The sequence below is a fragment of the Pelophylax lessonae genome (genome assembly GCF_965119305.1).
Source record: "Pelophylax lessonae genome assembly, chromosome: 3".
NCBI classification, from domain to species: domain Eukaryota; kingdom Metazoa; phylum Chordata; class Amphibia; order Anura; family Ranidae; genus Pelophylax; species Pelophylax lessonae.
The window spans coordinates 118752234-118766938 of record NC_138770.1 but is presented as its reverse complement, the minus strand read 5'-3'; the positions used below and the strand labels follow the sequence as shown (position 1 = coordinate 118766938).

At 45.0% G+C, this 14705-nt stretch overlaps 1 protein-coding gene across 1 annotated transcript in view; it reads left to right on the top strand.

Moving 5' to 3' along the window:
• Nucleotides 1-14705, top strand: part of MFSD2B (MFSD2 lysolipid transporter B, sphingolipid) — a 139942-nt gene that overhangs the window by 94649 nt on the left and 30588 nt on the right. The window contains exons 6-9 of the mRNA XM_082251176.1: nt 7761-7948; nt 9099-9189; nt 9300-9421; nt 10436-10522. Coding sequence (XP_082107302.1) covers nt 7761-7948; nt 9099-9189; nt 9300-9421; nt 10436-10522 — 488 coding nt within the window. The remainder of the gene's footprint in view (nt 1-7760; nt 7949-9098; nt 9190-9299; nt 9422-10435; nt 10523-14705) is intronic.

Sequence of the window (14705 nt, the reverse complement as noted above, 5' to 3'; positions counted from 1 at the left end):
CCACATTTTCTTAAAAGGCTCAATATGACAGACCCAACCGGCCCAGGGGCTTTTGGAGGGGACTACAGGCTAGCCTCTTGCCTACAGCCTACTCTATTCTTTGTGAGGTGTGTGCCTGGGGGACCTTTGGAGTAGTTTTACTTTGGATTTAAGTCCATGTCTCCCCGAAATACACATACTCTGAGAACTGGGGGACCCAGATACAGATTTGTTGTGGTATAAAATCAACAGCCCAAAGCAGAAGATTATAATTGCCTCGAAAACAACCTGATGCTGGGGTCTCCTGCTGCTATGTGTAATCTGTTTAATAAGGTGTTAAGTATTTACTGTTAAGTGTCTTTCTCCCAATTGTGTAATTTCCCCACTGGGTGCCTCCTAGGTGTGAATTCCCATTGTTAATTGAGTAACATATTGTTTCTGTCTGTTTGATAATCCTCCTGGGGATGTGATTATTCTTGTGTAAACTTTACCTCATTACCTAACAATTGTAGGATATTTACCCCAATGTGTAATATTTGTTTTTATTGTTCATGTGGTGACTGACCTATTTTTTAAGTGTATTAAAACCTGTATTTCTGTTCAATACGCAGTTACATAGTTACATAGTTACATAGTAGGTGAGGTTGAATAAAGACAATAGTCCATCCAGTTCAACCTGTGTAGGTGTGTGTGACTGTAATCATCTAACATAGCCCTCAATCTCCTAATCCTTGAGATGTAAGTCTAAGAGTCTTTTGAAAGTCACCATACTACCCGCAGAAACCACCTCTTGTGGTAGACAATTCCACAATCTTGTAGCCCTAACAGTAAAGAACCCCCCACGTTGCCTGAGGTTAAAACGCTTCTCCTCTAATCGCATTGTATGTCCTCGAGTCCTCATGCAATTCCTTCGAATGAACAGCTTTTCTTCTAAGCTGAGATCCCCATTAAGATATTTATAAATTGCTATCATGTCCCCTCTCAGACGTCTTTTCTCCAGGGAAAATAAATCGAGCGATTGCAGCCGCTCTTCATAGGTAAGGTCCTCCAACCCCCTAATCAGTTTAGTTGCCCTTCTCTGGACTTTCTCCAGCTCCAACACATCCCTCCTGAGGACTGGCGACCAGAACTGGACAGAATACTCCAGATGCGGTCGGACCAGAGTTTTATAAAGTGGAAGGATTATAGTCTTATCTCTGGAATACATCCCTTTCTTTATGCATGCTAATATTCTGTTGGCTTTGGAAGCTGCCGCTTGGCATTGCATGCTGTTGCCTAATTTATCATCAACTAAGACTCCCAGATCCTTCTCCATTTTTGATTCCCCCAAGGGTTCCCCTCCTAACGTGTATTGTGTTTTTATGTTTTTGGTCCCCAAGTGCAAAACCTTACACTTCTCCACATTAAACCTCATTTGCCATGTCGTTGCCCACTCGGTAATTTTGTCCAGGTCATTCTGTAGGATATCTGCTTCATGCTGTGCAGTTATTGCCCTGGCCAATTTTGTGTCATCTGCAAAAACTGATAACGAACTACTGATCCCGTCCTCAATGCTGTTTATGAATAAATTGAACAAGGTTGGTCCCAGGACTGAGCCCTGGGGCACCCCGCTTACTACCTCAGACCAGTCTGAGTATGCGCTGTTTATTACTACCCTTTGTACACGGCCTTTTAGCCAATTCCGTATCCAAGAGCAAACCCTGCTGTCGATACCTGCAGACCTTATTTTATAAATTAAGCGCTTGTGGGGAACTGTATCAAACGCCTTAGCGAAATCCAAGTACACCACATCCACTGGTCTCCCCCTATCTAGCTCACAGCTTACCTCCTCGTAGAATGCTAAGAGATTGGTTTGACAAGATCGCCCATTTGTAAACCCGTGCTGGTTACTACTGATGATGTTTTTGTCTTTAGCATACTCTACGATATAGTCCCTTATCATCCCCTCCAAAAGTTTACATATTATTGATGTCAGACTGACAGGCCTATAATTTCCCGGGATATGTCTCTGGCCCTTTTTGAATATCGGAATCACGTTAGCCTTCCTCCAATCCCCTGGTACATCTCCTGTCCTAATACTGTCAGAAAAGATCAGGAACAGTGGTCTAGATATAACCATACTGAGTTCCTTGAGCACTCTCGGATGTACGCCATCCGGGCCTGGTGATTTGTTTGTGTTAAGTTTATCCAGTCTTTCCCTGATTTCCCCCTCTGTTAGCCATAGTGGCAAGTCCTGTGTATTACTACTAACCATACAGTCATGGTCAGTGTACCCTTCCTTTTCCTGCATAAAGACTGACGAGAAAAAAGAATTCAGCACGGTTGCTTTTTCAGTGTCCTCTGTAACCATCCTCCCATCATCGCTAATTATGTGTGCAATATGCTCTGCCCTAGTTTTTTTGCTGTTGATATATTTAAAGAATTTCTTTGGGTTTTTTTTACTATCCTCCGCTATTTGTCTCTCAAAGTTGATTTTAGCCATCTTGATTTCGTGTTTACACTTCTTATTTTCCTCCTTGTATTGCTGGAAGGCCGATACGGTGCCCTCTGATTTATATTTCTTGAAGGCCAATTTTTTTCCCCTAATAAGTTTTTTAACGCTACGGTTTAGCCAGCCAGGTTTGGCTTTGTCTCTTCTAAATTTATTCCCCATAGGAATGCACTGCAAGATGCCTTTGCTTAATATTGTTCTAAAGCATTCCCATTTTTCCTCTGTGGTCAGTGATCCCAGGGTTTGGTCCCAGTTTACCCTTTCCATCAATGAGTACAATTTTGGAAAGTCTGCCCTTCTGAAGTTTAGGGTTCTTATGTTCCCCACTTGCCTTTTTATATTGTTATTTATACTAAATGTGATCATCCTGTGATCGCTAGAGCCCAGGTTGTCTTGGACTCCTACCTCCGAGATTATGTCTGGGTCATTAGTGATCAATAGATCCAGGATAGCATTCTCTCTAGTAGGGGAATCCACCAACTGCGACATGTAGTTATCCTGTAAGGTTTCCGTGAATAGCCGGGCCTTATGCGAGTGTGCAGTCCCCTCTTCCCAGTCAATGTCGGGATAATTGAAGTCCCCCAATATGATGACTGATCCTAGTTTTGCCGCTTTACCTATTAGTGCTAAAAATTCCAGCTCTACCTCCTCCCCTTGGTTAGGTGGCCTATAGCAAACCCCCACAACTACTTTTCCCTTATCTTCTTCCCTATCGAGTTCAACCCACACAGATTCTAAATCCATGCTCATCCCATCCGTAATGTCACTCCTTTCTAGCACCTTTATATTGTTCTTGACATAGAGACATACCCCTCCCCCTCTTTTACCAACCCTGTCCTTCCGGTACACCGAATACCCTTGGATATTGGCCAGCCAGTCATGTGAGGGGTCGAACCAAGTCTCCGTTATTCCCACAAGGTCTATGTCCTCCTCATGTACTAACATGTCCAACTCATCCATCTTATTAGCTAGGCTCCTGGCATTAGCATATACCCCTCTTAGTTTTACGGAAGTTAAACGTGATTGGCGGTTTTGTTTATTTCTGTTTGGTCTGCTGTTCTCCCGCACAGACCCGCCAATTGATGTTGTTGACCTACTGTCGCTATTGACCCTACAACTGCCTTCAGTCCTCTGCTCCCTCCTGACTGATTCTATTTCTGAGCCCTCCCCCCCGTCTCCTAGTTTAAAAGCCCCTCCAACTCGGTGGCCATCTTTCTCCCCAAAAGAGCTGTACCGTCCCCATTAAGGTGCAGCCCATCCTTACTAAAGAGCCGGTAGCCGACTGAGAAGTCAGCCCAGTTCTCCAGGAACCCAAACCCCTCCTTCCTACACCAATTCCTCAGCCACTTGTTAACTTCCCTAAGCTCCTTCTGCCTCTCCTGTGTGGCTCGAGGTACAGGCAGTATTTCAGAGAAAACCACCTTGGAGGTCCTTTTCCTCAATCTATTACCCAAGTCCCTGAAATCGTTCTTAAGGATCCTCCACCTACCTTTAACTTTGTCATTAGTGCCCACATGCACCATGACCGCTGGGTCATCCCCAGCCCCGCCCAACAATCTGTCTGCCAGATCTGCGATGTGCCGAACTCGGGCGCCCGGTAAACAACAAACTGTTCGGTTCACGCAATCTTTTTTACAGATTTCCCTCTCTGTCCTCTTGATAATTGAGTCCCCAACTACCACAACCTTTCTAACCTTTCCTGAGTTACGGCCCCCCTTCTTCCTGGAGCCGTCCCTCCCCTGGCAGCTGGGGGAGGGCGCATGCTCCAGCTCTGCCACCCCTGAGTTGATATCCCCCTCAACCTGCAACTCGGCAAACATGTTAGGGTGTACCAACTCAGGACTGGCCTCCCTGACTCTCCTCCCCCTAACATTCCTAACAGTCACCCAGCTGCGTACCTCTGCTGCTTGCGTCTCCTCTATTCCTTCCTCCTCTATGCTGACCCCTGCCAGCGCCTGATGGGTAAAGTCCAAGCTCCTTTCCAGGTTGTAGATGCCACGCAGTCTTGTCACTGTGTTCTCTAGATCCACGATGTGGGCTTCCAGAGCAACAAGTCGCTCACATCTTGCACAGCAGTATTCGTCCTCGATTGGTTCATCAAGGAACGCATACATGCCGCAAGAAGTGCACTGAGTGGCATCCCCAATCCTGTCGGACATTATTACCCTCTACTCTATGGGGATAATATTAACGACCTGCTCTTCCTTACCTACACTACCTCTAACTTCCCTGGTACAAAACCTGGGGTACCCACCAGTCGCTAATACCCTCACCAGTCACTAGATACTCACCAGTCGCAAGGATCCTCACCAGTCGCAAGGATCCTCACCAGTCGCAAGATACTCACCAGTCGCAAGATACTCACCAGTCGCAAGGATACTCACCAGTCGCAAGGATACTCACCAGTCGCAAAGATACTCACCAGTCGCAAGCTACTTCACCAGTCGCAAGGATACTCACCAGTGCAAGGATACTCACCAGTCACAAAGATACTTCCAGTCGCAAGGATACTCACCAGTCGCAAGATACTCACCAGTCGCAAGCTACTTCACCAGTCGCAAGGATACTCACCAGTGCAAGGATATTCACCAGTTGCAAGGATACTCACCAGTTGCAAGGATACTCACCCGTCACAAGGTACTCACCAGTCGCAAGGATACTCACCAGTCGCAAAGATACTCACCAGTCGCAAAGATACTCACCAGTCGCAAGGATACTCACCTGTCGCAAGGATACTCACCAGTCGCAAGGACACTCACCAGTCGCAAAGATACTCACCAGTCGCAAAGATACTCACCAGTCGCAATGATACTCACCAGTCACAAGATACTCACCAGTCGCAAGGATACTTACCAGTCGCAAGGATACTCACCAGTCGCAAGGATACTTACCAGACTTCCCAGGTACTCAGTTGCAGAGACAGTCACACAGCAGTCAGTCGCAGTACAGACAAACAGCTATTGATTTCTTACAGAGTACAGTCACACAGCTTTCCCCCTGTTTGCAGCTGCTGCTCTACTCACAGCTGCTGACACACACACACACACACACTGGGATGGATGTCTCCTCCTCCTCACTGGGCCCGGACGGTCCTCCTCCTCTTCTTCCAGGCACTAAGGAAGGCGGGTTCTGACCTCCGCCGCCGCCGCCGCCGCTCTCTGCCTCGGCTCCCGTCCTCCACCTCCGCTCAGTTGCTGGTCCCTGCACGGTGCACCCGCACCCCTTGTGCGGCTTCCCCCGCACGTGTCCCCGCAGCTCCTCCGCAGCAGTCATTCCTTTTTTGTTTTTTTCTTCAATATCTTGTCTGTGTCTTGTCTGTGCTTGGGGTAAAGGGCTGGTATTAGGTATCGGTCTGCTGCAAGGGTATGGAAAGCAGGAGGCACTGTTTGGCGAAGGCACCCAGGCAGGGTGCCAGGCGGTCCATCACACATAATAAAAAGTCCAGGGGTATTGTTTTGTTTTTGTTTATTTAGGGGATAACCTGGATAGAGATGGTGGATGCATGGAATATTGAATTGAATGAAAGAACTGGAATACATTTTTTGGACTTGCTAATGTCTCTGGCTACTCAGAACTGGCTTCAAAATATGCTGTCCACCTTTCAGAGTAATGGTGCAGTTACACTTGCAAAATGTACAGTTTGAAAACTGAAGATGCAGGTGCTGCTCCTTGCAGGAATACCAAAGCATCTGGCTACTGCTGTCCCAAGCTAGAGAATTAGGGTTGCTTCTGGCTGCTTTGCGCTGTCACTAAGCTGTACCCTGTACCAGGACACGTTAAGTATTGCAGCCTTACTGTCCTCTCTATACAGACTTAGGGTAGGTAGAAGAGGAAGTTACTCACTGAGTCCCTTTAAGTGAATCCTGGAATCCAAGTGGCTGCAGTAGAGGCACACTGCTGTACTTGCCTGAACTTGATTTCAGGGTGTCTTTAGCTAAGCCTAGCTGAGACTGGTAAAGGGTGTGAGGCTTCTAGCTGCTCCTTCTTTCCTTCCTCTCTCTCTGTTTCTCCTGGCCTTCCTCCTGCCCAGGGGCACAGCCCCCCAGCACAGGGGACCAGTCTAGGCGACTGGACCCATGACTCTTCTCCCTGACTGCCAGGCTCATAAGTATTCATGGGTTAATTCCCCCACCTACTGAGCCTTGCCTCCTTAGGGATTGGTGAGAACTCCATACATATTGAGGCTCCAACCTTTGTTCCGCCACCCTCTAATTTCCAGAACTACCAGAAAGTTCTAGAAGCCAGGGGGAGGTAACAGAGCCACAGCCATCACAGCAGTGCACAGCCAAAAACACAAATGAACCCCTGCTCCTCTGCCTACAGAGGAGCCCAACTAAATTTACCTCACCTAGCAACTAAGAGGGTGCTACAGAAGCAAGTATGGTTTTCTTTCAGTTGCTGTATGTTGGCAGTCTATTTTAAATCAATTTGGTAGGTACGGCAGGAGTATAGTAAGTTATCGCAAGGTAACAAAATTACATCTGGCAATGTGAGTATCCCAAGTGTAGTGCATGGCTAACAACCCACCACATAAGTATTTACAATCCTTAAAACTTAAAGAGATGCTCATTTTGAACATTTAGGGAAAAATCGCAATACAACCAACACACCATTCCTTTGTCAGAGCTGGAAGTCAGAACATTTAAAGAGTTGTTGACCTCATCCCCTACCATGTGCGACAAAGTAGAGGCCTGGGGGTTGGTCATTTAGGCCCGAGCGCTGTATCTTAGGAATGCAAGTTACTCTCTACCTGGAAAAAACTGATTTATTATGGGCCCAAATAGAGTAGTGGGGGGAGAATGGTGACGGTGAGTATAAGTGGGTCCGAATGGGGGCTAGCAAGAGACAATAACTATTCAAGGTAATGTGGCACAGTCTCCTCAAAGTAGAACTCCAACCTAAATACAAAAAAAGGAAGTATAGAAAAGGAAAAGAGAGCAATAAAGAAGCAATAAAGAAAAAATGAAAAAGAAGCAAGGTGATACTTTCATTAAAAAAGATAAAGAAGTAGTTCTATACTAAGCTGGCCATTCTTCATATTACGATTTAGCATGCAGACTAGAAAAGGGTGTTGGTGTATATTATCTTGCAGCTCATGAGGGTCCTCAATGAAACGCTCAGATATGTAGCTTGTCTGCTACAAAAAAATAAAAATAAATATATATATATATATATTTATACACATTTACACGTCATGACATTATTCTTAATTTTTTCTTATGACAAATCATTTATTTCCCTGAAAACCATGGATGAGGACTATGTGGTCAAATAATGTTTTGCCTTGTAGGGATGACGGTGGAGGTACTTGGAACTCTCATTGGAGCAGCTCTGCAGGGGCAAATCGTTGCCAGCGCTCACACTGCCCATCACTGCCATGTAATTAATGGCACTATGAACTTCACCATGAATGACACAGACTCTATAGGGAACATCACGTTTTTGATTCCAGGGACCCCGGACTACCAGCTTCATGCTGTAAGTCTAGAATAATTTTATTGATTTGTTTTTTTAGTTGTGCCATCTATCAGAAATATCCTACCAAACTGATCTTCAGAGCAGGCTGGGGATAGCTGAGTGATCCTCAGACTTTTGTGGGTTTTCTGGTTCCATGAAACATTGCCAGGAAGAGGTATGTAAATAGGCACTTTCCTGATGAATAAATTAAGGGTTAGAAAGAAGTTAAATAGGGAGCTACTTTTTTTATTTATTTTTTTACAACTTCAGGTTACCTACAACTGCCATTATGTGCAGATGAAAGGACCATACATTGTCTTACATATAAGCAAGTAACAGGGTGTTAAATAGGGGGTGGTTGGGTGGCGGCATCTCAGCGCAGTCTGCTTTTCCTGATGTGCACCACCGAACAATGCCGGGAGGGACTGTGTTCCAGTGGTTGGTTAGCTCACAGAGTAGAGAGTGATCTGGCTTCAGCTATTTCCCCACAGGAATCAGATGAAAAGGAAGTGATGGGAAATCTCTCCAACAGTGACACAGCCACACAAGAAAAGTTAGTGGTGAGGAGATACAACTTTTATTTTGTTGCTGTCTTTGTAATCCTGTTCTGGTCATATCTGTTGCTCTTTATACTTGTTTTGGTGTCACATGCACAGGAAGCCACAGTGAGGGTTCAATACAGGGAACAATAAGACCAAGACCTACTGATTCCTCCTAGGCCTCCCATCATTCCTGTGGGTTCTGGTCATGTCAAACTAGCCATGTAGTTGCATGCACTAGACGGCCCTGCCCCATAAAAATGCAGGACTACCCTCCTCTGCAGAGATCTGATTTCAAAGGCTCCATGCACGTGACATTAGGCATTTATTCTCAGTGCATGAGACTCTGAGGTTTAGGTGCTGGTGAATGGAACAGGTGCACTATCCAGCCCCTTGCAAGTAGCCTGTAAAATGTTTATGAGAGACTGACAGCTGATGCAGCTGGATGGGGCTGGACAGTGCATCTAAGTACTAAGGCTTAGGGCAGTAAGCACCCAGGGAGGAATGCTCGTAATGCAAGTTGTAACCTGCCATGTGCAACTTTGTTACAGCTCATATAAAGTGGCACAACAAAGACATCATATTCATCTTCTTAATTTTCATTTGAAGTTTTTTTTGATATTTCTGCCTAGAGGAATGTCTACATGATTGCAGCGGGAGTCATTGGCTGTGTCTATTTGTTCTGCACTGCAGTACTCTTTCTGGGGGTCAAAGAAAAAGATGGTGAGTAACTATTTTTTTTTTCTTTTGTAATATTCCAAAAAATTCTACCCCAGCTTTTATAATGACCACCATGAATTCCAGGTTATAATCAGGTGATGTGTATTTTACAGATCCCTTTGCATTCCAGCCTGGCATGATTATGCCTTTTTTTAGAGGTTTCAGACAGTCGATGCAGCATGGGCCGTACCTTTTCCTGATATTTTCCTTCCTGCTTATTTCAGCTGCTGTTCAGGTAATTACTGTTTTGTAGCATCCGGGTGGGGATATAACAGGCTGAGAAAGGGTAGAGCAGTGGACGCAGTGTGATGGGGGCACCAGCACTGTAAAATATTTACATCTGCAGTCCTAATAAAAATGTCCAGAATTTGCATTGACAATCCCTCCTGTGACCTATCTCTCTTCTTTTGGCTCATTATAGCCACTAAATAATAGATCTGGTTTAGTAAATCTTCCATGCACTGTACAGTAACAAATACATATACTATGCGGGGAAGATTTACTAAGCTAGGTGCAAAAGAGGAATTTACCCCCATCTTGTAGGTTTATGAAAGTGGTTATCATATACAGAAAGCAGGAGCACTACGCAGGAGCACCACACCAATATTCAGACAGTCCAAAGCAGCTTTTTTTTATATGTAACTTGTGGCAGTGTGGATTTAGCAGCCTAGCTGTTTCCAATCAACCTAGAAGGCTTAAACATACCGTAGAAGTCCTCAACTAATGTGAATAGTTCAAACTGGAGTATCCCACTATTCCCTTCGCCTATCCCAGTTCCAAATAAACATAAAAAAAACAGCACCCCTAGACTGTTTATATGTGTGACGAGCCATCAGGAGCAAGGAGGGATCAACAAACTATATCTCAAGGTAACCCAGTGCTGGTAATCAGGGGAGCCCGTCAAGTCATTATTCAGCAGGCTCTGCTGGGACCGTGCTACATATATAATAATACACCTCCTGGCAGACTGACCTTAAGGGAAGGATTGGTTGTTCAAGCTGTATTTTTGAAGTAAATCACGACTGCTCTACAACCCAGGGGGTGTCCACACAATGCAGGGACATGCATTGTCCGCCATACCAGTGTGCATGTTTATTTATGGAACGTTTTTCATGAATATATTCAGAATGCCATGTCTATGTAAATCTACGATTTTTAATAATTAGGCCATTATGTTTCCCCTGTGATAGAGAAAGACTGTCTAGATGCAAGGATTTCTCAATGTGTATTTTGTTTTTAAATTTATCAGCTTCAGCAAAGCAATTTTGTACTTTTTTGCACTCATGCTGCAGACAACCTGCGAAAACACTTCCAGAATCTGGTACTGACCATCCTGGTGAGTAAGGGGACACAATTTCACGTTTGTCTGTCTGTCTCTATCTGTTTCCGCCAGTCTGTCTAATACCTAGGGCGTGCAGCCCACACTGGGTACCGCCATTCAGGGGGTGCCCACAGGACCAGAGTCTTGAGTAGAGCCTCCATAACTGACACAGGAGCATGCTTTGTATATACTATTTAGTTTCATGACTGAAAATTCATTTGATTTGCTATTTCTGTCCCATTATTTTTACAGCCTGGCACTGAGCACCAATACTGGGGGGTTAACGTTACTAACACTGAGCACCAATAAAGGGGGATTATTATGGTTACTTGCATCCATGCTGGGGGTTGCCAGCTATTTTACTGTGTTGCCAGTGACACCAATACTGGGGCTCATTTTACTCCAAACCTACAAGCCATACACCGCAACACCCCTGTTGTTGGCCATACTTCAAGGTGTTTGGCAGGCTACTCACATTCTTCATACGTTAAATCCATTCCCTTCCCAATTATTTTCATTTCTATGTTGGACACTTTGCAGGAGATAGCATCTCTGAGTTCCCTAAACATCAGGAAGATTTATATGCTAAGTTCACTATCTCTGCATAATTAAGTAATTTTGATGAATGGGTTGATATAATTTTACTGAATGGGATAGGATAGGGGATGATCCACCCCAGGGGCAAGATATGATGAGTACACCATTACTATCTTACTGTCTGTCTATCTATCTACTTATACACTATATATTAAAAAGTATTGGGACGCCTGCCTTTACACACACATGAAATTTAATTGCATACCAGTCTTAGTCTGTAGCGTTCAATATTAAGTTGGCCCACCCTTTGCAGCTATAACAGCTGCAACTCTCCTGGGAAGGCTGTCCTCAAGGTTTAGGAGTGTGTCTTTGGGAATGTTTGACCATTCTTCCAGAAGTGCATTTGTGAGGTCAGGCACTGACGTCGGACAAGAAGGCCTGGCTCACAGTCTCGGCTATAATTCATCCCAAAGGTGTTCTTTCGGATTGAGGTCATGACTCTGTGCAGGCCAGTCAAGTTACTCCACCCCAAACTCACTCATCCATGTCTTTATGGACCTTGTTTTGTACACTGGTCCAAATCCATTTGGTGGAGGGGAGATTATGGTGTGGGGTTGTTCTCCAGGGGTTGGCCCCTTAATTCGAGTGAAGGGAACCCTTAAGGCGTCAGCATACCAAGACATTTTGGACAATTTCATGCTTCCAACTTTGTGGGGACGGTTTGGGTATGGCCCCTTCCTGTTCCAACATGACTGCGCACCAGTGCACAAAGTTAGGTCTATAAAGACATGGATGAGTGATTATGGGGTGGAGGAACTTGGATGGCCTACACAGAGTCTTGACCTCAACCCAATAGAAAACCTTTGGGATGAATTAGAGCGGAGACTGTGAGACTGGCATTCTCGTCCACATCACTAACTGACCTCACAGATGCGCTTCTAGAAGAATGGTCAAATATTCCCATAGACGCACTCCTAATCCTTGTGGACAGCCTTCCCAGATGAGTTTCAGCTGTTATAGCTGCAAAGGGTGGGCCAACTCAGTATTAAACCCTACGGACTAAAGCCCTGTACACACGCACAGATTGTTGGCCGTAAATTGTCGGCCAACGTCCGATCGGCCGATTGTAGGCTTGTTAGTATGATGCTTCCGACAACCAACTGCGACTTTTTGGCTGAAAAAAATCTGGTGTGCATGCTATAAAACTTTTGTTGGCCAATAACAGAACGGCCGATTGGTCCTCAGTCAGTACAGATTTCGGCAGACAAAAATCAGATGAGCAAGACTGGGCATGCTCAGAGAAGAAAAAACACAGGGAAAGTCAACCATCACATGACATCACTTCTGAAGTTGGTTTTTGTTGGCCAACAAAAGTCCAGTGCAAGTCTAGAGCACATTTCAACCAACAAACAACACTGGACAAAAGACGGCCGATAGGTCGGCCAACAATCTGTGCGTGTGTACAGGGCTTTAGACTGGGATGCCATTAAAGTTCATGTGCTTGCAAAGACAGGCATCCTGATATTTTGACAACATAGTGTATATGATTTGGAAAATATAATTTATAACTGATTTTAAATCAAATGTATCCAAGAAAGGGACAGGGACCCTTTAAAGCAAAGCATGTCAGGAAGGTATGGAGTGTGGAAAGGTGGATCCCTTGTCTTTTCTTCTACATGACCCTGGACAGCTTGTTTTCTCCTTCTATGAAGGGAATGTTGTATATATTCCCAAGAAGGATGTATCATTTACACAATGCAAGGTGCCGGTTTCTTACACCTACCAATAATCCCTGCCCTGACACACCTGTGTGTGTAGTCCCTGGTGAAATAATGTGCTGATACAGGGACAGGTGGCAGGAGAAGGATGAGAATCTTATTTCACTGTTCCTGGATGATACCACCTGCTGCAAAATTCTCACCTTTTGTCACGGTAGAAAGAACTCTAGCCATAGCGCAATAATTGCTTTTACAGTAGATTGACAGATATTTCTGAAATATATACATTCATTCTGTTTAAATCAGAATCCTTACTATTTGTTAAACTGCAAGTGATGTTGCTGCTTGCGTGACTTGTTTTACAATCCAGACCTTTTTTGTTTTTAGGCCACATATTTCATTAGGGGTTGATTTACTAAAACTAGAGAGTGGAAAATCTGGTGCAACTGTGCATGGTAGCCAATCGGCTTCTAACTTCAGCTTGTTCAGTTAAGCCCCTTTCACACATAGGTCCGTTTGTCAATTTTTCATCCATCTGTTGACGGATGAAAAAACGGACATCAGTGCATCTCTATGTAAAAACGGATGATTATCCGTTAACATCCGTTTTCATCCGCTTCCGTCAATGTCCGTTATTTGGAATGTATGAATGCCCTATTTTTCATCCGTCAAAAAAAACGGATCGGACAAAAAACGGATGTAAACGGACAAACGGTCCGTTTTTTCATTCATTTTTGCGATGTAAAAAAAAAAAACGGATGAAAAATGGATGGAAAAACGTATGAAAAACAAATGCATTTTGACGTGACTGAACTGATGAACTGAACGGACCATATGTGTGAAAGGGCCTTAATCTTTGTCCTGGAAGCTGATTGGTTTCTATGCAGACCTGCACTGGGTTTTACATTCTCCAGGTTTATTACATCAACCCCATAGTCTCCTGTGATTAGATTCAAACCTTTCATTGGATAACAACATATAAAATACAGTTTTAGGTTTACTTTGCAGACCTTGTATTGTACCTCGTATCTATGTATTAAAGCGGAGTTCCAGCCATTTACTCACCTGTCCAACGGTCCAGCGATGCGGCCGCCGGAAGCATCGATCCTCTCCCTCGGCGCCGGCATCACTGCTGTGGGCACCCGGCTGTTACAGTTTGCGGCTTCACAGCCGGGTACCCACTGCGCATGCGCGAGTCGCGCTGCGCGCCGTGATTGGCCGGCAATCTTCTGGGACCTCTGACGTGTCCCAGAAGATTGCAGGGAGGGAGGGGGAGAGGAGAACTTCCGCTCAGGGCGCCGCGGCGCTCCGAGCGGAAGTGGGAGCGGGTACCTGTCATAACTAGGTACCCGCTCCCCCCCCCAAAAAATGACATGCCAAATGTGGCATGTCGGGGGGTCAGGACTCCCTAAAGCGGAAGTTCCACTTTTGGGTGGAACTCCGCTTTAAGTACCTGACTGGGGTGGCTTAGTGGTTACCATATGTGCTTTGCAGCACTGGGGTCCTTGGTTCAAATCTTAGGCAGGGCACTATCTGATTGGAGTTTGTATGGGTTTCCTCCAACACATCCAAGATGTGCTGGTAGCTTATTTGACTCCTATATAAAGTGTGCCTAGTAAATGTGTAATTTTCTATAGCTATTACATCCTGCATGCCAGCCACAAGCTGAGCAGTTGAAAAGGGTTGAGGAACGACCCAGCAACCTACCTCATAAAATTTCACCAAGAAGGTTATATGGAATAAGGCTGCTAAGTGTATCAGACATGGTGCTCAGAAAGCTGGCCCAACAATTTGTAGAGAGGTGGATACAACTGAATGGATGAATACATAAATACATTTTTGCAGCCTTCTTATCTCCACCACCCTAGTAAAATACTCACAATCCCACATCCCTAGGGCTTCCATGGTCATCTGAGCCACACAAAGAACAGAGAAGATTGGTC